This window comes from Phycodurus eques, chromosome 2, assembly GCF_024500275.1.
Source record: "Phycodurus eques isolate BA_2022a chromosome 2, UOR_Pequ_1.1, whole genome shotgun sequence".
Lineage (NCBI taxonomy): Eukaryota > Metazoa > Chordata > Actinopteri > Syngnathiformes > Syngnathidae > Phycodurus > Phycodurus eques.
Genome location: NC_084526.1, coordinates 22,128,239 through 22,152,248, shown reverse-complemented (window position 1 = coordinate 22,152,248; position 24,010 = coordinate 22,128,239). Strand labels below are relative to the sequence as shown.

The 24,010-nt window shown below is 41.4% G+C and overlaps 1 protein-coding gene across 4 annotated transcripts in view; it reads left to right on the top strand.

Moving 5' to 3' along the window:
- The window catches only part of LOC133398220 (aminopeptidase N-like), a 35,522-nt gene that overhangs the window by 1,443 nt on the left and 10,069 nt on the right, over nucleotides 1-24,010 (top strand). For 2 of the 4 annotated variants that reach the window (XM_061669837.1, XM_061669839.1), the window contains exons 2-16: nucleotides 3,287-3,975; nucleotides 4,057-4,199; nucleotides 6,113-6,252; nucleotides 10,855-10,981; nucleotides 12,748-12,902; nucleotides 14,170-14,283; nucleotides 15,473-15,616; nucleotides 16,896-16,961; nucleotides 17,031-17,096; nucleotides 17,168-17,343; nucleotides 20,592-20,668; nucleotides 20,781-20,914; nucleotides 21,436-21,491; nucleotides 22,508-22,655; nucleotides 23,245-23,336. In XM_061669837.1, the coding sequence (XP_061525821.1) occupies nucleotides 3,377-3,975; nucleotides 4,057-4,199; nucleotides 6,113-6,252; nucleotides 10,855-10,981; nucleotides 12,748-12,902; nucleotides 14,170-14,283; nucleotides 15,473-15,616; nucleotides 16,896-16,961; nucleotides 17,031-17,096; nucleotides 17,168-17,343; nucleotides 20,592-20,668; nucleotides 20,781-20,914; nucleotides 21,436-21,491; nucleotides 22,508-22,655; nucleotides 23,245-23,336 (2,237 nt within the window). In that variant the 5' untranslated portion in view covers nucleotides 3,287-3,376. The remainder of the gene's footprint in view (nucleotides 1-3,286; nucleotides 3,976-4,056; nucleotides 4,200-6,112; nucleotides 6,253-10,854; nucleotides 10,982-12,747; nucleotides 12,903-14,169; nucleotides 14,284-15,472; nucleotides 15,617-16,895; nucleotides 16,962-17,030; nucleotides 17,097-17,167; nucleotides 17,344-20,591; nucleotides 20,669-20,780; nucleotides 20,915-21,435; nucleotides 21,492-22,507; nucleotides 22,656-23,244; nucleotides 23,337-24,010) is intronic. The other 2 variants (XM_061669856.1, XM_061669849.1) reach the window with 2 other exon arrangements.

The window sequence follows — 24,010 nt, the reverse complement described above, 5'->3', positions numbered from 1 at the left end:
CCTGTTGCCTTAAGTCAGATGGGCTATGGCTTCAGCTCATGAGTGTCATGACCCTTGTGAAGATAGGCCATATAGAACATGGGTGAAAACATGCTGTAGTTTACATATAGGAAAACTGTTATTTAAAACATAGCTTGTAAAGTTAATAAAGTGCTTATGTTAGCAAAAGTTTGCTTCTGCATAAGATAAACTAAATCAAAATGTTTTGAGATTTCACAATGTGATTGGGCTTCCAGTGGGAAATTCCCTCGGTGCAAATGATTTCGGTTCTCTTTGGGCTTTTCCTCAGCTCCTTCAAAAAATAAAAATAAAAGTCTGATGACTATTTTTATTATTTAGTTTTTTATTCAGACCCCAAAGCCATTTTCCCATTGCAATGTGAAGCCTGGAATGTTGCGATCTTTATGTTGCGCATTTCCATGAGTCCTTCAAAGACGAACCAACAAATTCCTTTTGAAAATTCAGCGCACAAATCCAGTTCCACTTAGCAAAATGAAACTTGGTCGGCATGTCTATTAAAAATCCTGTTAGTGCCACACAGGATGCAAAAACAACAGAAATACAAAGAAACTCCTTATTCCAACATACGGTATGCATAAACCCTCCCACATTTTTGGGGGCCTTCGTTTGGCCGGAAGCATGGATTCCAGATGTTGCGAGTACCTTTGGGATGTTGTGTCGATATTTCACCACAGAGTGCTCGTAAGACTCATTGATGTCCTCTGCAGGAATGTGCTTGTAAAGAGTGTGTCAAAATAAATTTTAAAATGAATTGGACTCAAGGTGGTGGTTGTATTGTTTTTGTTCAGAGGCATCATTTGTATTAAGTGTAATAACAAGAGCTGTTCAGTCTTTTTTGGGAAAAATATGTTGATGTTTCGAAAAGGGTGTACCAAGTTAAGAGCTATCTTCCCTGCACACACCCTAAAAAAAGTATTTCCCGACCTTTTTAACTCACACATTAGCAACATCCCAACAGAGTTGGCACACCCCTTCTTCTCCGCACACATTCTAATAGACATTATTTCTCTGCCTTTCTAAGCCACACGCAACAACAGAAACATCCAGACAGATTTGGTGGTCCCCCACTCCTATACGCACAAGCAAACAAACTAAAAGAAACACTAAAGTATTTCCATTTAACAGTACTGGAATATGTTAAAATATGTGAAGATGTTAGTTACACAAGAAAACATGACCCTTTTTCATAGTGTTCACATAATTACATTTTATGTACTAGTGTCCATCACTCTGAATCTAAACAATCAATTTTATCACAGTTCACAACAAAGTCGGGTGACGGAAGTTCTTTTTTTTGTTTTTGTTTTTTTTTGTTTATACAACTTTCCAGCATTTATTGCTTCAGCTCATAGCATTCTCCCACCAGGTCTGCGGTGGTAAATGCTGCCGAGTCATCTGTGGGAACCTGACTTGTGAATCTGTGTCAGCAAAATCCCCTTTTTGTTTTTTGGCGACTGAAGTCAATAAATATCTTTTTATGTGCTCGCGAATCATACAAATATGCTACGAATAAAAAGTGTCAGCATATAATATATGGAAGTTTTGTGAGTGTGTATGCAGTCGGCCCTTGAGAACTGCTTGTAATGTCATCACTGACTGCTTACTGGTGCACAGTGTGAATATGATGTTATGCTGTATGTTACTTGGGGAAGAGCTGCACTTATCACACTGCAGGCAAATGAGGAAAATGCAATCAAGTATGACTAAGCCAAATATGCAGACATAATATGCGTAATTGGACAGTACTTCAATATGGCCCACATAAGCTTTGTTTCTTACAGCAAGTAGGATCCATTCATACAGTGCCTTTCTACCACCTAAAGGGTACATAAAAGGTTTTAATGGAACAAACAAACACACTCAAAAATCCAAGACCACTGACAAAACCAAATTGTACACAAAAATCTCTGAAATAAGTTCTTATAATAATTTATCTTTTTTTTTTTTCGTGACCAATATTTCTCAAAGCCACTGAACAAGTTTAAATTTTGGTGCAGATCCAACGTAAAGGTGCAGATCCAACGTAAAGGTGCCAAGAAAAGCCCTACATTTTAAAAAAAATAAACATTTTGCCGAATGTCTTTCACCAGTTTAAAACTTTTGAAAATAAAGTGAAATCTATTTTATAGATCTACAGTACACTTAAATTTGGATGAGTAGTTGTAATGTGATATTCCACACATATAAATCAACAAAAAAAAGTTTTGTATGAACCTGTGCTACTGTGTTAGCGAGTCAGCCCCTTACTCTTAATGAAAATGAATGTAATTTTGTACAGAATTATGAGCTAATGGGTATAATACATAATAACCTTTCTTTTCACCATGTATATATGTCTTCATCGTTAATCAAAACCGAGTAAGTCATCTTAGTATATATTATCAATTGAGCTATCAGTAAGTCCATATCTAGCGCAAGAGTACTTCACGGTACCCCAATAATGCCATTTATTTATGCCACAACACGCAATTCACGTACAGCTGTGAGCCGAAAAATAACAGTGTGTTTCAAAAAAGTGTAAATGTCAAAACCATTATTTTCAGTAAGTTGGTGGACACCATGCAATGCAGATGTCAAGCAGTTCGTACAAACAGTGCTACATAATAGCTTAGTGAATCAGAGGAAAGCAAATTCTTCAAGTATGTTTGCTGAATTTGTGAGGAGAAATGCAACGCATATGTGAAGTAGTTGTCCAAAACGTTTGCTTATTGCAGTTATTCACCGGAAACAAAATCTTCAAGTATGTTTTAGTTGATACAATAAATGTTTGAGTTTGTGAAGTAAAATTTAACACAGATGTGAAGCATTTCTCAGAAAAAGTGCAAATAGCACAATGATGAATTCATTGAGTGATTCATTGGAAAGCAAACTCTTCACTCGTTTTACTTTATACAGTAAATGTTTGAGTTTCTGAAGAAAAATGCAACACAGATGTGAAGCATTTCTTACAGTGTGACATCACAGTTCAGTGATTCACTGGAAACCAAAATCTTGAGGCATTATTCACTTGATCAAGTAAATGTTTGAATTTGTTTCGGAAAAATGCAACAGACATTTTAAGCTGTTCTGAGAAATTGTTTGAATACAGCTGCACACTATTTCAGTGATTTACTGGAAAGCAAAATCTTCAAGCATCTTTCAGTTTATACAGTAAATGTTTGAGTTTGTGAAGAAAAATGCAACAGTTGTGAAGCAGTTATCAGAAACTGTGCTTATACACAAGTACAGCGATACAATTCATCAATCAGTCTTTCCATCATCTCAGGAATTATGAACAAGCCCTGAACTCAGGAGCGACGTGAACTTCCAAAGTGAAACAAAGCCTCATCAACTTTCACTGATCTCCTTCCTGATCATGGGGAAGGTCTATTCCATCAGTAAGAATGTGGGACTTGGACTACTCGTGTTAGCTTTTAGCGCTCTGGTGACCATCATAGCTCTGTCTATCGCCTATGACAAGGAGAGAGCCAAGAATCTAAGCAGTCCTGGAGACCAAGCCGCGGTTAACAGCGGCACCCCAAATCCAACCCCTGTAGTCTCAAACTATCCATGGGACCAGTACAGACTCCCTTCTGCTCTGGTCCCCACATCCTACAATGTGACGCTGTGGCCTCGCCTGGAGCCCAACGCAGACGGCCTCTTCATTTTCACCGGACACTCAGAGGTGGTCTTCATCTGTCTCCAGGCCACTGACCTGGTCCTCATCCACGCCAGCAAGCTCAACTTCACCACCTTCAACGGGCATCACGCCCTGCTGAGCGACCTGTCTGGAGCCTGGATGCCGCCCGTCCGGAAGTCTTGGCTGGTGGCAGAGACAGAGTACCTGGTCCTGGAGCTGAGCGGCAGCCTCACAGAAGGGGCGTCCTACGTCTTGCACACTGAGTTCCTCGGAGAACTGGCAGACAACCTGGAAGGATTCTACAGAAGCGAATACTTTCAGGATGGCGTGAAGGAGTAAGTTTTCCCGGCATGGGCTTTTGCAGTATTGGGTGATTTCGTCACCAAGGTCTTAATTGTATTCATTTACTTTTTCAGAGTGGTTGCCACTTCTCAGATGCAAGCCACCTACGCCCGGAAAGCCTTCCCCTGCTTCGACGAACCCGCCATGAAAGCAGTCTTCAACATCACCATTATCCATGACCGTGACAAAGTGGCTCTGTCCAACGCCCGTGAAATAGGTGTGAAAATGACTTCCCTAAAATAGCAAACCAGAGCTGCATTAAAAGATCCTGTAGCCCAAGGCCAGTAGGACATTGATAGCTGCATTTCTATCTAAAGTTCCAAGAACTCATAGTTCTTAATGCTTGTAGTCCCTGCAACTAAAAGATTCCTCTGGTCCACTGTCTACAGTTTGTCTAGTGGTCCGAGGTCCCTGGAATATTACAATTCCACTAAATGTTCCAGGAACATTACATTACTTCTTTTAGTTCCTACTACTAAGGCCCAAGTTCCCCCGAACATGATAGATACATTTCCACCTAAAGTTTCAGGAACTTAGTTCTTAGTGCTTGTAGTTCCCTGAAATTAAAAGGATCCTGGTGCTCGAGGTTCCCTGAAACATTTGTGACTCTCCAGCACAAAACTGATCAGAAGTCGCATAGCCCTGTTTTGAGCTAGCGCCCATAATTCGATGACTATGTGAAAAAGATTGATTTTTAGATATGATTCAAACACAAGAATAATAAATTAAAAATGCTTTTATTGAAAGAGTACAGTGAAATCTCCATGAGAAAAGTCTGATGATGAGAAAACAATGCCACTGTGCTGCTGCCGCACGGAAGACAAGGAAAGCCACACCATGTCTGGTAACAACAGAAAGGGATTTTCTGTAGCCAAAGATTGAATTCAAATGTACGTCATTACACGTATGAACCAACAAGTGGCCGTAATACAGTCCCTCGTGGTGTAAACAAAACATCCTTGTTGCTAGGCTAACGCTGAAACGCCACTTCCGATCTTTGAACGGACATCGTCACCAAATATTACAATCAGAATCATCTTTATTTGCCAAGTATGTCAAAAACACACAAAGAATTTGTCTCCGGTAGTTGGAGCCGCTCTAGTACGACAACAGACAGTCAATTGACAGAAAATACTTTTGAGACATGAAGACATTGAAAAAAACAGTCACTGAGGAATAAAAGGTTGCCAGAAATCTACTAATGCCGGCACAATTATTTATTTTTGGACAATTGTGCAAAAAGATGCAGAGTCCTATGGCACTTGAATGACTAATATTGCAATAGTCCGGTGCAATGACCATTGTGCAAAGGGCGCCGAGACTTCAAGGAGTGTATGCAGTTTAAAGTGACTAGAAGTGTGATAATCTGGGACAATGTTGATTGTGCAAATGTTGCAGCTGCTACTCAGGCACATGAGTGGCCAGTATTGGTCAACAACAGATATGCAAATATCTTGCCGTATCTCTGTCAGCCACTGGCAACACGACACAACATTTATTACGATACCACCGTATCCCGTCTTTTACTAGCAAGCTCGTGCTAACACTAACGTTTTTATGTAAACATGCCGACGTTCTGTTGAATCATGCTCTAAAGCTTTAGTAAACATTGGTTTGTGCCTTTGTGTGCATGAATAAATGCTTGCCAAAGGTGCCCAAATATTTTGATAACGGTGAGCAAGGGAGGCGAAATGGCGGTCGCAATTACGGAATCCTATTGGTCGACGTCAAGGTGTGCTGTCGGACAGTTGTCGTTGATATGTCACACTACACGGAAGATAACCAAAAAATCAAACGTGCTAGACTTTTCATTTTGGCGTCGTAGGAGTATCGTTGGGCCAAATCATTGGTCGTGTATTATGTGACACTACAAAAAGGTTTGTTGTTCCCGAAACAGTATGTCAGGCTACTTCTGGGAAATCGCCCACAATAGCAAATCGGGCCTGACCCTGACTAAGGTCGCGGGTTTGCTGGCGCCTATCTCATCTGACTTCGGGCGGGACGCGGGGTACACCCTGAACTGGTCACCAGCAAACAACCGTTCACACTCACATTACAACTACGGACAATTTAGAGTCTTCAATTAACCTGAAATTGAGTAGCAGTAAAAGTCTCCGGCTGTCCCTACAGACGTTAGAGATATGGTCATGGACGGTGTGGCAGTTCTAGTCACGACGTTCGAGCCCACGGCGAGGATGTCCACCTATCTGCTGGCCTTTCTCGTCTGCGACTTCGCCTATGTTGAGTCCCACCAACAGAATGACGTGCAGGTAAGGAAGACTTTGACAAGACAAAGACCTTTTTGTCCTGTGAATTATAAAATGCATGCAGAAAGTCCACATTTTCTTACATTACAGCCAGCATTGGGAAGATTACTTGGAAATGTAGTTGATGTTGAAAATGGTTGAAAATGTAATACTAGTGTAACTATTTAAATGACTTTCTTAAAGTAAAGAATTGGGTTCCGAAGTGAATTAAAATCATAGATCATCCATCCATCCACGTTTGCACGTTTTCAGAACTTCAAACATCCATCCATCTTACAGTACATACTGCTGAACCTCACAAGAGTCACGATTGAGCTGGAGCCCATCTCAGCTGACTCTAGGCGAGAGGCAGGATACACCATGAACTGGTCGTCATCTAATCACAGGGCACATAAACAAGCAACCATACACACTCACATTCACGCCTGCGGGCAATGTAGAGTTTTAAATTAACCTACCATGTGTGTTTTTGGGATGTGGGAGGCAACCAGAGCACCTGGAGAAAACCCACGCAGACACAGGGAGAACATGCAAACTCCACACAGGCGAGGCCGGATTAGAACTGTTAGGCACATGTGCAAACCAGTCGCCCACCGTGCAAACAAATCATTGAATTATCTTTACAGGGTTTTTAAAAAATAAAGAGGCATGTACGTAACATAGCCTTTGCTAAATATTTGTTGATGTGTTGCCATCTTTTGGTGCAAATACAGCCAAACAAACAATGCTATCTCAGAAGTTTCCTTTGATATCATGCTGTCTGTGCTCTGAAATCCATTGTCAAATGTTTTTTGACAATGGATTTAGTTATACATATATATAGATAATAATATATATTATTATATATATATATATATATATATATATATATATATATATATATATACACACACACACGCACACACACACACACACACACATACATATTTACACACACACACACACATAAGCAGACCCTTTCCCAAAAAAATTTAACATTATGGAAAAGTTTATTTATTTCCATAATTCTATTCAAACAGTTAAACTTCATAGATTATAGATTCAGGGCCCACAAATTAAACAATTAATTTTACCTCCTGAAGAGGAGACCGAAGGGAGAAACCCCCAGAACCGAACAAGAACTGAAAGAGGCTGCAGTAAAGGCCTGGAAAAGCATTTCAAATGAAGAATGCAACAATCTGGTAAAATCAATGAGTTGCAGGCTTGATGCACTTATTGCAACTAAGGGTTATGCCACCAAATATTAAATGTTATTCACTTTAATTTCATTTAATCATGTCTGTTCCTCTACTTTTGCTCTCTTGAAAAGTGGGTCGCTTCAAACAAAAGGTGCTCTTGTCTGAGTTGTTTAACACATCTAGATGTAAATTCCATGAAATAAAAGCTGGAATTCTGAACTTTTGTCTCATATTCATCTTTTGATCTGAAACCCAAATGTCTTCAGTGTACAACAAAAACTAAGGAATTTACCTTGCCGTTCCAATGCTTTTGGAGGGAACTGTCTCTATCTATTACAAATGTTATTTTTCATTGTCATTATATGGTATTATGTGAAGAATTGTGAGGAGGGAAAATATCTTAATTAATTTTGGAATGAGGCTGTAACTAGGCTTGTCACAATTACTATATCGACTTATCGTTTGATAAATGAAATGAACACGATAGTTTTTCCGGACTTGATAAATTGTCATTGTCACTGTCATTGTGGTGAGCCTGTGTGCGGATCACACAGTAAGCCGACCGAGTTGGACGGCTATGTCATTAGCCGCTAGGGGGAATGCCGGTGGACTGGTGTTGGCTCCGTCCAATACTCCACAGCCTTGCACAACAGAGATACGTAAGGGAAAGTTGACTGTTTGTTGTGTTCGCTAGTCGGACTGTGAGTTAACGTGCTAGCCTACGAGCTAACAAGCTAGCCTGCGAACTCACGAGTTAGCGAATTAAGGAGCTAAACAGCTCGCTCCACCACGACGAAGTCGTTTTAAACGTCCGTGCCTCTCCGAGTTGTTGTGTGTGTTGGCCCCCAATTAACACAAACACAGGAACGTTAACTGTTTATGAAGCATAACCTCAGTTGCACACATTATTCCAGTAGTTGACAAAAGTCAACATATATTTGATGAAATTCCATTCGGATTCGGCCTGTTTATTCCTGTTGAGGTGTTTATATGGAGCATTTACATTCGGTTTGGGCTTCTATACTGATTATAATTGGAATAGAAGGCTCCATGTAAACAAGCCTAGTTTTGCAGCTCTTTATTCTTTATTTCTGACCCAGGGGGACCTATATCACAGAGTAAAGAAAAACTATTTAGTAAAGGAACAAGAAAGGAATTATAACTATACCAACAATCATCCGACATAACTTTGCTCATGTTCCGGGGTAGGCGGGGGACCAAGTGGACCATGTTCTGCGCCTCCATTGCTGAGGCCGCCGACTGGAGCTGTGGCCGTAATCCCCGAACCCGTTGGTGGACACCAACGATGAGGTATGCCGTCAAGCTGAGGAATGAGTCCTATTGGGCCCTTTTGGCATGTGGGACTCCTGAGGCAGCTGATGGGTACCTGCTGGCCAAGCGGAATGCAGCTTTGGTGGTCGCTGTAGCAAAAACACGGGAATGGGAGGAGTTCGGTGAGGCCATGGAGAAAGACTTCCGGATGGCTTCGAGGAAATTGTGGTCCACCATCCGGCGTCTCAGGAGGGGGAAGCAGTGCACCATCAACACTGTGTATAGTGGGGATGGGGCGCTGCTGACCTCGACTCGGGACGTTGTGAGTCGGTGGGGCGAATACTTCGAAGACCTCCTCAATTCCACCGACACGCTTCCCCACGAGGAAGCAGAGTCTGGGTTCTCTGAGGCGGGCTCTCCTATCTCTGGGGTTGAGCTCACCAAGGTGGTTAATAAGCTCCTCGGTGGCCAGGCGGTGGATGAGATTCGCCCGAAGTTGCTAAAGGCTCTGGATGTTATAGGGCTGTCCTGGTTGACACGCCTCTGCAACATCGTGTGGACATCGGGGACAGTGCCTCTGGATTGGCAGACAGGGGTGGTGGTCCCCCCTTTTAAGAAGGGGGACAGGAGGGTGTCTTCCAACTACAGGGGGAATCACACTCCTCAGCCTCCCTGGTAAGGTCTATTCAGGGGTGCTGAAGAGGAGGGTCCGTCTCAGATTCAGGAGGAGCAGTGTGGGTTGCGTCCTGGCAGTGGAACAGGGGACCAGCTCTACACCCTACGAGGGGTCCTCGAGGGTGTAGGGGGGCATGGGAGTTTGCCCAACCAGTCTACATGTGTTTTGTGGACTTGGAGAAGGCGTTCAACCGTGTCCCTCGGGGAGCCCTGTGGGGGGTGCTTCGGGAGTATGGGGTACCGAACCCCCTGATCCGAACCCCCTGGCAGTAAGTTGGACTCGTTTCCCGTGATAGTTGGACTCTGCCAAGGCTGCCCTTCGTCACCGATTCTGTTCATAAGTTTTATGGACAGAATTTCAAGCCGCAGCCGAAGCGTAGAGCTTGTCCGGTTTGGTGGCCTCAGTATTGCATCTCTGCTTTTTGCAGATGATGTGGGTCTGTTGGCTTCATCAAGCCGTGATCTCCAACTCTCACTGGAGCAGTTCGCAGCCGAGTGTGAAGCGGCTGGGATGTGAATCAGCACCTCCAAATCTGAGACCATGGTCCTCAGTCGGAAAAGAGTGGCGTGCCCTCTCCAGGTCGGGGATGAGATCCTGCCCCAAGTGGAGGAATTCAAGTATCTTGGGGTCTTGTTCACGAGTGACGGAAGAATGGAACGGGAGATCGACAGGCGGATCGGTGCAGCGTCTGCAGTGATGCGGACTTTGTATCGGTCCGTTGTGGTAAAGAAGCTAAGCCGAAAGGCGAAGCTCTCAATTTACCGGTCGATCTATGTTCCTACACTCACCTATGGTGACGAGCTGTAGTTCTTGACTGAAAGAACAAGATCCCGGATACAAGCGGCCGAAATGATTTTCTTCCGCAGGGTGTACGAGTTCTCACTTACAGAGAGGGTGAGAAGCTCGGTCTTCCGGGAGGATCTCAGAGTAGAGCCGCTGCTTCTCCACATCGAGAGGAGCCAGATGAGGTGGCTGGGATGCCTCCCAGACACCTCCCTGGTGAGGTGTTTCGAGCACGTCCCACCGGGAGGAGAGCCCGGGGACGACCCAGGACACGCTGGAGAGACTACGTCTTTCGGCTGGCCTGGGAACGCCTCGGGATCCCCCCGGAAGCGCTGGATGAAGTGGCTGGGGAGAGGAAAGTCTGGCCGTCCCTGCTAAAGCTACTGCCCCCGTGACCCGACCACAGATAAGTGGTAGAAAATGGATGGATGGATGGACAATTATAATAATAGCATCAATAATGTTTTAAAAGCAAAACCTAAAATAATACTAAATAATAAGGGTGAACCTTCTTTTTCATGATTTTAGAAGTATTAAAAAAACATTTATCATCACTTTGTTTATTGTGATAATTTTTGGGGAAAATATATCATCTTGGAAATTTTTTTGTAATGATAGGCCTAGCTTTAACAAATTGTGGAAAAAGTGAAGTGCAGGGACTGCTTTTTGGATGCAGTGTATTATGTGTTTTGTAAGGTGCGGGTGTGGGCTCGGAGAAAGGCCATTGCCGACGGACATGGCGACTACGCTCTCAATGTCACTGGGAAAATTCTTCAGTTCTATGAGCGATACTACAAGGCACCGTACCCACTACCCAAGTCAGGTGGGTGACTGAAAACAACCAAACAAGTATCAGATATAATTCTTAGGTTTAATGTGAAACTTTAGCCTCGTTCACATGGAGACCCTGCAAAAATCTTTTAGTTTGTGAAGAAAAATTCAACACGCCTGTGAAGCAGTTTTCGAAACAGTGGTTATGCAACAAAATATTAGTTCAGTGATTGACCAAAAAGCAACATCTTTAAGCATTTTTCATTTGATACAGACGCAGTAAATATTTTGGTTTGCAAAGAAAAATGCAACACAAATACGAATCATTTCTTGGAAACGGCGCTTATACAACTAAATATTAGTTCTGTGATTGGCAGGAAATCAACATATTCATTCATATTTCAGTTGATACATGAAATATTTAAGTGTGGGCCGGCCCTAGCCAATGTGTGGTGCCCGAGGCGAGATTTTATATGGCGCCCCCCTCCGGCAACGATTTACATATGCTTACAAAAAGTCAGATAGCAATAGTTTTTAACATTGCCTTTAATTTATATGATAACATGCCACACAATTTAAAATATAAAATAAAAAAAATGTCTTTATTTTAGATCGTCACTGCCAAACAAATCATGCGTGTAACTTGCTGTTGTAACACCTAATGGGGACAAAGCAAAAATAGCAACAACTTGACCTCTTTTTTTTCCCCCCCATTTCACCCCTTTTTTTCTTCTTCCCTGTGTTCTGGACAGTTTTGGTCATTTTTACATGTTTCTAGTGTTCGATGGGGTCACATCAATAAATTTGCCCCTACCCCAACAAAGAGCGAGCAGTATACCTATCAGCCAGAGGAGGGAGTATTTAGTATTATAATTTGTAATAATATTAATTGGGCATTACATTTGAATCGGTTTTCTATATTAAAAGAACTCCATGCTACTTTGCAAATTAAGATGTTTGCAAAATGTCTTCTTTTACTTTGGAAAACAATCATCAACATTTTTGCCTATTTTCTGATAAGTTAGGAACCAAATCAGTAACTGAATCATAAACAGTTTCTGGGAAAAAAATAGTCAGTTTATTACGAAAATAATCGTTGTTTGCAGCTGTAGGATGAATAACCAGTAATTGACATGTAGTTGACCCTGAAGCAGCCTAAGAAGTTTATATCAACCTATTAGCACTTTGCATTAATCAGTACCCAAGAAGTAGCTCTGTTTCAAAAAGCTGGGTGACTACATCATTATTCCCTCGTGTGATATTGCTTAATTGTTGATTACTTGTTTTTGTTTCATCACTAAATAGTACCAAATAAACAACAAAAATCGGATAATATATAGGAATCATAAAAATGTGATTTTGCGATAAACTTGCAAACAAATTTGTTTTCAATTAACCGATGGAATATTTGATAGAATAATCGATTCTAAAAACATTCCATAGCGGCAGCTTTAGCGTCAATTACTCACCGATTTTTGTAATTTGTGGCAGGGCTTGGGGTCCCTATCCCTTACAAAAAGCGAGAGTTCTTTGTATTAGTTTAGCCGTTGACAGGAAATCTTTCAGTGAGTACAATAAAGGTTTGAGTTTGTTGAGAAAAATGTGACACAGATTTGAAGCATTTTTCAGGAACATTGATTCATAATAGTTTACTGTTTTTCAGTAAATGATCAAGTTTGTCAAGGAAAGCGCATGGCAATTGTGAAGCAGAAACAGTGCTTATACAACCACAGATATGCACTTTATTGGGTACCTCAAGACCGTTTTTTAAAAATTATTATTATTATTTGACTGTCTGGATGTCTTGGCCCTCTCCAGATCAGGTGGCTCTGCCTGACTTCAATGCCGGTGCTATGGAGAACTGGGGCCTCGTAACCTACAGGGAGACTGCTCTACTCTATGACCCGGAGAGATCTTCGGCGGGAAACAAACAGGGAGTGGCCACCGTCATCGCACACGAGCTGGCGCACATGGTCGGCCATCTTTGGGGGCCGAACATCCGTTCTCTAGCGGGGGTTCTCAAACTGGGTTTCCTGGACATACGGGGATCTGCAAGCTGTAATTCGGGGGTCCACAAAATAATTTTTCCTAAATGATTGTCGTATCATTTAAAAGAAATGCATACCTACATAGGGGGACCAGTGTGCCAATAAAACCAGTTACTCCTCCATACCTTACACTAGCTTTAGGCCAATTAAAAACTCAGATATGATTGTGATGATTCAATCCATAAATCTGATATCCCTGCATGAAATATATATATAATTTTTTAAGAAAAAAAATAGTATATCATTATAGGAATAGGCCTATTTTTTAAGAATAAATGATTTTTTTCAAAAATGATGAAATGATGAAAGAATACAGTGAACCACGCTATTTGATAGGGACCAAGCCCTGCCATCAATTCGCAAAATCTGCAAGTTATTGATGCCGCCCCCCCCCCCCCCCCCCCAAAGTTTTATAAATGCCTATCGACAGCAAAGCTGCACTTTTGTAAAAAGAAGCTTCTCAACTCACTTCAGCATAGTTCTGTGGCACCGGGATGTCATTAGATCGGGGCAAAGAAATATTTTTATTGTTTTGGCAAACAGAAAACAAGTGAGTTTTCTCACCCCCAGCCCCCAAAAATCAGCTAATATGTGAAATTGTGAATGTCAAGCTGCAAATATGCAGGGCTTCACTTTAAAAGTGTCTTTTCTAGAATACAAGGTGTAATATTATGAGAATAAAATCGTTTTTGAAATTTCGTATTTCGATACGTTGTCCTTCTTTTTGTCATTGAAAAAAATCTGACTTTATTCTCATACCATTAGAACTTTTTTCGCAAAAAAAAAAAAGAAAAAATAATGCATTTGTTGTCCTAATATGACTTTTTCTTTACAACTATTAAATTCCTATGCCATTTACGGCTGCGCATAAGAGTTATGTTTAATTTGCATTAAGATTTTGAGGGGTTCTCCACTGGACCCAGAAAGTTTGAGAACCCCTGTTCTGTTGTCGAGAAATTAGATCTTTGCTTGCGTTTTCTTTCTTCTCATTACCAGATAACATTAACCCCTTATTGCTCAGTGACTGTTTTTTGTCAATGGCTTTAAGTCTCAAAAGTGTTCTCTGTCAATTGACTGTCTATTGTTGTACTAGAGCGCCTCCAACTACCGGAGACAAATTCCTTGTGTGTTTTTTGGACATACTTGGCAAATAGAGATGATTCTGATTCTGATTCTGATTCTGATTCTATAGTGGTTCGGCAACCTGGTGACCATGCGCTGGTGGAACGATCTGTGGCTCAATGAAGGCTTTGCGTCCTACGTGCAGTACCTGGGAGCGGACTATGCCGAGCCAACGTGGAACATTGTAAAAGAAACTAAATTACAGTACCAGCAAAAGTGATCCACAAGGCTAGCAAGATGGCTGAAACATTATCAGAAGCACTGACTTCAATTTAACCTAAAATTGAATATTCCAACAATCCATTGTCTTCATTTCGTAGCATTTCTCTTGGCTGTACTGCTTCAATTAGGTGTAAGGTTACATTATTTGTACAGTCAGATTTTAGTCCTTATCCATCATATCTGCCCAGCACCTTGAGAATCAGTATTGCTGGCCAATGTAGCTTCAATTGTATGCGCAACGGGACTATTTCTTTAACCAATCAGATTTCAAATTGGTTCTCCCAAGGCCTGCTAGAGGGCCCACAATAAAGTAAGCATTTTTCCATCCTCTGATTCAAGCCAAGCCAATTTTGACTAGCAAAACACATTGGTAGCGATCTGCGCCAGAGCTGCACGGCCACCACCCTCGTGTGTTAGCAGTCATCGGGGAAAAAATATTTTGGTCAAAGTTCGATCAGCAATCAGCACCAAATGCACGGCCCACCGCTGGATTACTGTAATTGTGTTTGATTTTTTTGTTTTTATAGTAGTCACTGTAAATCACATTGTCTTAATGAAAATGAACCAAAAACAGCATCTGCCTAAAAATTTAAACCTAAATATGATTATACAATTATACATTACTCGTGCACTCACTGTAGTAGTCTCGCCACACTTCACTATTTGCACATCTGTTGTTGACCAATACTGGCCACTGATGCCAGATTAGCATCTGCACCACTTGCACACTGATTGAGGAGTATCTGCAACATTTTGACAATGTTGCACAATCAACATTGTCCCAGATTATCGCGCTACGAGTCACTTTAAACTGCATACACTCCTTGAAGTCTCTGTGCCCTTTGCACAATGATCATTGCACCGGACTATTGCTATATTAGTCATTCAAACTGCTCTAAGTGCTATTGGACACTGCATCTTTTTGCACAACTGTCCAAAAAAAAAAATTGTACCGGCATTACCAGATAACTAGCAACCCTTTATTGCTCAGTGACTGTTTTTCTCAATGTCTTTATGTCTCAAGTGTTCTCTGTCAATTGATTGTCTGTTGTCGTACTGGAGCGGCTCCAACTACCTGAGACAAATTCCTTGTGTGTTTTTTGGACATACTTGGGCAAAATAAAATAAAGATGATTCTGATTCCATCGCAGAAAGACCAGATCATTTTGGATGACCTCCAGCACGTCTTCAATCTGGACGCACTGGCTTCCTCTCACCCTCTGTCCCGGCGAGAAGACGAGGTGAACACACCTGCTCAGATCAGCGAGATATTCAACACCATCTCCTACAGCAAGGTAGGTAATGGTAAATGGACTGCACTTATATCGCACTTTATCTACACCAGCACAGTGGCCGAAGTGCTTTACAAAGCTTCACATTCACACACACATTCAGACACCAATGAAACGCGACAAGGTGGGAACTTAACAATTATGGTACAATGTTCCCCATCGATATCACAGTTAATCGTTCACACCCCTACTACAGTATATAGCAAAATTTTTTTGGTCTAATGGTATCTATTTGTCTCTTGGAAATCCCTGCTATATCGCAGAAATCTGTGGTTTATAGTAAACGTTTTTAATGGGTTTTTCATCTCAACTCAACTTCATCTGTAATGCTATTCAAACACAACCACAGCTGGAACAAATTACTGTACACATCTAAAAATCCAACATAAAATGAAACTAACAACATAAAACTATTGAGCACCAATTTGCTGATCCAATTTAAAATAACTCTCCACTTTGACACACACACACACACTCAGAAGTGGCTTGACCCGAGGAATCCGACAGATGTAGCCCATCATCCGGATGAGTCTGAATGTAGTGGTTATTTAAGCTCTGACTCCCGCCTCATTCTGAATCTCTGCTAGATTCTTGAATCTTCTCTGTTTTGATGAGCCGCTGAAGCCCACGGTCATCTTTTTTGCTGGTGCATCTTCTCCTGCCACATTTTGTCCTTCCACTAGACTTTCCATTGATATGCTTGGACACAGCACTCTGTAAACAGCCAGCCTCCTTAGCTATGAATGTTTGTGGCTTACCCATCCTATGGAGGGTATCAATGATGGTCGTCTGGCCAGTTGTCCAGTCTGCAGTCTTCCCCATATTGAGCCCAACTGAGATAATTGAACCAAACTGAAGCAATTTAATGACACCTGGGGAAACCTGTGCAGGTGCTTTGAGTTTAGTAGATGACGAGTGTGTGACACTCAGTTTAAAACATATATGGCCTTCACAGTATTCAAATTTTTTTGAACTCCTGATTTCGTGGGTTTTATGAGTTGGAAGCTCAAATTATGTAAAAAATCAACAACTAAATACTTGAAATTGTTTAAATTGTGCGCCCTGAATCTATAATCTATGAAAGTTTAACTTTTTGAATGGAATTATGGAAACGAATAAACTTTACCATGATATTAAAATCTTTTGGAAAGGGTCTATATATCTACATCATGGATTATCACCTTTGAGCGCACGGGTCTTGAACCTATCCCCTACTATAAACGGGGGTTCAATGTATCTCCATCCCACCACCTTGTGTCCCATAATCTGGTGTTGCATTCAGGGGGCGGTGGTGCTCAGGATGCTGTCCAGGTTTCTCAGTGAGCCGGTGTTTGCCCAGGGACTGAGTGTGAGTATCACTATTAAATGGTCCCTGCATTATAATAGAATTGCTATCATGCCACATTCTCTCCCTTAGTCTTACCTCAACACATTTGCGTTCGGCTGCACCGTGTACAAAGACTTGTGGGACCATCTCCAAAAGGTTAGTAGGACCACCTTGAGTCTCTCTCGACTTAGTTCAGCCATTCGTCTTACTGCTCCCTCGTTTTCCAGGCGGTGGAAGACACTCCAGCCTTGAGTATCCCGCACACGGTCCACGACATCATGCACCGCTGGACTCTACAGATGGGCTTCCCGGTGGTGACTATCAACACCAAAACCGGACGCGTCACCCAGAAGCACTTCCTGCTGGATCCGGAGTCGGTGGTGGACAGGCCCTCGCAGTTCAAGTACGTTTACACCATGACCATAAACTGAGCACTTCTTACCATAAAATAGTCACTACAGGTGCTGAACCAGGGCACAGCAACCTCAACTACTCAAAGAGCCATTTGGACTGTCTCCTCCAAGAAGAAAAACACAGGGAGCCACGAAACCCTTGTGATACCTAACATGTGGGATATATCGCTGTTTTTGTTTTTTATTTTTGTATTTTTTATTTTTTTACCTGTATGTGTAAAAAAAACTATATTTTCATTTTTGGAAATCAACCAACTGCTACAGAGAACACAATACAATATCTATGAGTCCTCCTCGTGTTTGTGAAATTAAAGCTAAACTTAAAGTGCCCCGAAATACACCCCAAATATTTATTGTAAATTCTGCACACCACAGAAAAGAGTAATGTTAACAAGCTGTACAATGAATGAATTGATAAACTAAATTGTAACATATGTGAAACCAGGCTTCAAAATGGTCGAGAATTGAGACATTCTTTGAGCTTCCAAACACTCGCTGGGTGTTCTGAAGATCCTGCTTCAAGCAGTCAATCAAATACTTCATCTGTCGCAGATTCACTGCTCCTCTGCAATGCAAGCGGTGCGAAAGAGGAGCAATAAACAGCACGGGCACAGAGAGTCATTCTCCCCCTTTAGAGGCATTTCCACCAACCAGCCCAAGAACTTTGAGTTCCTGGTAGCAGGAGTTCCTGATAGGTTCCTGTGGCCCATGTGGTTTGTGTTTCCATCACACTTATTAGTTCAGGGTATCTTAAGCAAATGAGGATGATGTTGCTCATTACTGATACGTACTGGATCCTAAAAAAATGCTGGTATTTCAAGTTAATGTCTTATTTTATTTCTTAATATAAGTTTTAAATATTTTTTATATATTTAAAGCCTAACCCTTTATTTATCCAGGTGAGGCAATTGAGAAGTGATTCTCATTTGCAATTCCAACCTGGCTGCAGAGAGTCTTTGAGGCAGGGTATTTTATAATATACAGGTACATCTCAAATAAAGTAGAATATCCAGCCATCCATCCATTTTCCGAACCGGGCGTGCTGGAGCCAATCTCAGCTATCTTTGGGCAAAAGGCTGGGGACACCCTGACCTGGCCGCCAGCCAATCGCATGGCACATATCAACAAACAACCATTTGCACTCACATTCACACCTGCGGGCAGTTTAGTCTCCAATTAACCTACCATGCATGTTTTTGGAAAGTGGGAGGAAACCGGAGTACCTGGAGAAAACCCATGCCGGCACAGGGAGAACATGCAAACTCCAAATTAGAATATCCATCGATCCATTTTATTTAATGCTTATCCTCAGTAGGGTCACGGGCTGCTGGAGCCCATCCCAGCTATCTTCGGGCGGGAGGCGGGGTACACCCTGAACCGGTCGCCAGCCAATCGCAGGGCACATAGAAAGAAACAACCATTTGCGCTCACATTCACACCTACGGGCAATTTAGAGTCTTCAATCAACCTACCACGCATGTTTTTGGGATGTAGGAGGAAACCGGAGTGCCCGGAGAAAACCCACCCAGGCATGGGGAGAGCATGCAAACTCCACACAGGCGGGGCCGGGATTTGAACCCCGGTCGCCAGAACTGTGAGGCAGATGTGCTAAGCAGTCCGCCGCCATGCCGGCCAAATTAGAATAAATATATAATATATATATATATATATATAATATATATATAAATATATTCTAATATATTTATTCTAATTTACTGAGATGATAGCATATATTTATTCTAATTGATTGAGTTGACAGAATATATTTATTGTAATTTATTGAGATGACATGCCTAAATAGATGGTGGAGCAGAAGGCTGCAGATGACTATAGATGTGATTTATTAGGGGGGAAATGAGCAGGCGATGAGCCTGAAGCCTCACACAGTTCCACGACAAATTTAAGAACAATAAATCACATGTATGGTCATCTGCAGGCTTCTCCATTTTTGTATGTATGTATTCATTCATTCAGAAAGACAACTTTTTCTAATGCCTTGGCATTCAGGCGATTACATTTTTTTAATGCAATCACATTCCTTTTGTGGACATTTTATTCACCTGGTATGATGTAATGTCATATGTAACTTGTTACTATATCACATTGTACAGTTTGTAGAGTTTGTGTATTTGCTTCTTTTTTTCATTGTTTTGCTCTGCTGTCTGCAGCCATGTCCTTGCCTTACTTTACCTGGATAAAGTTCAATGAATAAATACAAAATACATGACTTCATGGAGGCAGCACGGTGGACAACTGGTTAGCACATCTACCTCACAGTTCTGAGGACCCCGTTTCAAATCCCTTGTGTGGAGTTTGCATGCTCTCCCTGTGCCTGAAAAATAAATTTAAATTAAATACTGTATTCATTAATTACTTTCCAAAGTAACAGAGAGGCACAGCAGAAGGATGAAAGAGGAGTGCTAACCCCTGTGCGAGACTAACTCAAATAAAAAAATAACTCTCGGAAATTGAGGGGTGTCTCTATGTTTAGATGAGCTCAGGCGAAAGGATGCAGAATCAACACTTGAATCTACACTGGAATAATAAAGACATCATGATGTGTTGCAATGCCTCTCAAATGACAAACGACATATTCTGGGAAAACAAGGGGTGCCCCTTTGTTTAGCTGAGTTCAGGAGAAAGGCTGCCGAAGCAAAACTTGAGTCTACACTGGAATTGTCACAACAGTCCATGATATGTGCATCTAAAATGGAACAATTATATTTTCTTGGAGGAGTGCCATTGGTTTGGGGAAGCTCTGGGGAAAGGGTACAGAAGACAAGCGGCACTTACATGTACATTAGACAAATCAGGACATCCATCCATCCATTTTCTGAGCCGCTTCTCCTCACTAGAGTCGCGGGCGTGCTGGAGCCTATCCCAGCTGTCATCGGGCAGGAGGCGGGGTACACCCTCAACTGGTTGCCAGCCAATCGCAGGGCACATAGAAACAAACAACCATTCGAACTCTCAGTCATGCCTACGGGCAATTTAGAGTCTCCAATTAATGCATGTTTTTGGGATGTGGGAGGAAACCGGAGTGCCCGGAGAAAACCCACGCAGGCACAGGGAGAACATGCAAACTCCACACAGGCAGGGACGGGGATTGAACCCCGCACCTCAGAACTGTGAGGCTGACGCTCTAACCAGTCGGCCACCGTGGCGCCCTAATCATGACATATGATATAATAATATGAAATGACACGGTTGTTGAAAAAAAATGGTTGTTTCCATGCAGTTATACGTGGTTTGTGCCCATTAAATGGACGAAGACAGGAGTTGAGCAGCAACAGTATTGGCTACTCCATAAGACAGGTACCTCAGAGTTCAACTGTAGTGCCTGCCTCCTTATTTTTCTGCACAATTTTGACCAACCAATGCCCCCCCCCACCCCACCACACACACCCTCCTTTATGTCTTTCACCAGACAGCAACCCTCAAATGAAAGCCTCTGGACTCAACTGGGTGCTGGCCAATATCAACGTGTCGGGGTACTTCAGGGTCAACTATGATACAGACAACTGGAATCGCCTCATCTCTGTGCTGGAAACAAACCATCTGGTGAGCTCACATTCACTGCTGTGACTTCTGTGTCCACTTGCTAACGTTAGCTGTGGACTGGAAAGGCCAAAAAACAACAACAACACACACACTAATGTTAATTTATCCTTTAAGCTTTGAAGACTGCAGTTTTATAATCCACAATCTCCACTTTTCTGCAGCAGCCCATAGTGTCTTCTTGGATAAAATTCCCGCTTCGCTGTAACATTCACGGATAGAAATACCAACAAAAAACTTGCATGCTAACGTTAGCAAGTGCTGTGCCTTACCTCTGGACGCTGCAGTATTATAATTATCAGTCCATGGTTTTCTGCAGCAGCCTTTAGTCTCTTCTGAAATAAAATTGCTGTGTTATTATAAAATGTGCTTCGCAAGAAATGCTAACAAAAAAGAAACATGCTCACCTTACATCAGAGTCCCCACATTTCTGCAGCAACCCATTCAGTGTCAGGCGTTTTTGGCAGCTTCCAGTGATGGAAAACCCGTTCGTATAATTCTTAGCTGTGTTTCATTTCCTACAGGCCATTCCCATCGCAAACCGAGCTCAGATCATCGACGACGCCTTCAATCTTGCACGGTAAAAACTAAAATAACTGCTCTCGTAGTTATTACGCTATAAATGTACAATATAGCTCTGTAGGAACTTGTTTTTGTGAATAATGTACCGTAATTTCTCGTGTATAATGCACATTTTTACCCCCAAAAATTGTCAAAAGTCAATAGTGCGGATTATACACAGGTATAGAAAAAAAATGAAAAAGACTTTCACATTTTATAAATGTATGCCGCCATCTAGAGGTTATGAAAAAGCTGTACACTTTCATTCCACTATGCCACCGCCCCCTAGAGGTTAATGAAAAAGTTGTACACTTTCATTCTAGTATACCACCGACAGGTTAGGGTTAAAAAAAGATGGAAAAAATGAAAAAGGTGTAGATTATACTTTCATATTGGACTTTCATTCCAATATGACAGGGGTACATATGACTGCATATATGTAGAATTGTACTCATAAATTTACATACCCAGGCAGAATTTGTGAAATATTGTTTTGTTTTGTTTTTTTAAAATACGACTGATGACTGAACAACAACCATCATTAATTTCTTTATGCTTATGTTTTGTTTAAGATAATGCTTTTCTGAAATGCTTGACGGTTTAATTTGAATCCCATTAAAATACAATTTAATGTGTTTCGCCTGGTCCTTCATTTTTTCTTAAAATAATTGTACACATCTTACAAATTCTGCCTGGGTAATCAAACATATGAGCACCACTGTGTGTTTTCTCATTTACTAAATGAAAGTTGGGCTGTGAATTTCTAAATAAGAAAATAAATGAAATGAAAATAAAGTAATGTGTTCAAATAAAGTGCTTAACTTCAGAATAATTCTTTGAAAAAACTAACAAAATACAGACCATACTTAATGTTTTGATCATATGGGTAGAAGCAAAATCATGCATTGTAAAAATGCATTATACATAGGTTGAAGGGTTTTCCAGAGTTTTGAGGTCAACTTTGGGGGTGTACGTTATACATGGATGCGCATTATACACGAGAGATTACGGTAAATGAGTTTCACCTCATTTTAGAGCCAAAATGGTGGACATCACATTGGCCCTGAGGACCACCAAGTACTTGTCCAAGGAGACACAATACATCCCTTGGCAGTCGGCGTTGCGAAACCTCAACTTCTACTACCTCATGTTCGACCGCACCGAAGTCTACGGACCCTTACAGGTTAAAAAAAGAAACACACGCTAATGTTAGTTTACCTTGTTAACTGCCCTCCCGCTCCTTTTGCGTCATTGTAACATTTGAGGTTGTGCGGCAGGAAATGACAACAAAAAACACACATGCTAATGTTAACTTACTCTGTTCTGGACTGGTACTGTTATTTAGTTCGCAGTCTCCACTTTGCTGCAGCCTCTTTCAGTGTTCTCTTGAATACAACTGCTATGTTATTATAACATTTGAAGGTATGTTGCTAGAAAAGTAAATAATAAACACGCGCATACTAAAGTTAGCTTACCCTGTTGCTGTATCTTAGCTCTGAACATATTATGCTCCAGACCCTCCACTTTGCCGTAACTTCCTCAGTCTGCTCTAAATGATAAAACTGCAGTAATTGTAACATTTGAAGGTACACGATTCGAATGAGGGGAAAATATACACACATGGCAATGTAAGCTTACTTTGTTAGCTCTGACGTTGCTGTATTATGTATACTCCACAGTCTCCACTTTGCTGCAGCAGCCCTCGAATGAAATTGCTTGTCCCTGTAATACGACATGAACGGCTGAATACAAATTTATTGTCTTTAACGCAGGCGTACACCAGGAAGCTTATCCAACCACTTTTTGAGTACTTCAAGAGGATTACACACAACTGGACTATGATACCTGAAGGAATCACCAACCAGTAATAAAAAACAGAAAATTATTTGGATTTTAGGGTATAAAACTCTGTTTGATGCTCTTACCTGATGTTTTGCATCACCAATCAGGACAATGCTGTGGAAGTGGCTTGGGCCATTGGCTTGACGGTCGAATTAATTCATAGTGTAAAGTGAGATATTTTTTACACACAGTATGCTCCCCTTTAGGTATGCTAAAATCTTAAAGCAATAATTAATTCAGAATGTTTCCTCACAATGGATATGATCAGAATGTATTCAGGACAAAGGGCAATGAAAATATGAATGTTTAAAAAAGTGATCTTGTGACTCATTTTACCCCAGGTTTGGGGTAAATCGAAACAGACCAAATCAAGGGAGAAAACTGACCCTTTTTCCACTTTAAAATTAATCAATAGTTTTTATAAATACTTAAAAGTAACTCTGAACAATATAGATCAACCAAATACAAAATTACGTTATTCAAAAGGTTTTACTTAACATTCACGTGACAGATAGAAACAGTTAAATTTGAACACATTCTGGAGGTCAGAACCCAGGACCATTAGAGCCAGTCAGTATATAGTATGGGGGTCAGAATATTGGACCATCAGAACTAACTTGAACAGCCTGAGAATCAGAACAGTCGCGCCGACCGAATGCCCACCCTTCCGACTTGCTCTGGCGCCGACACTGCCCC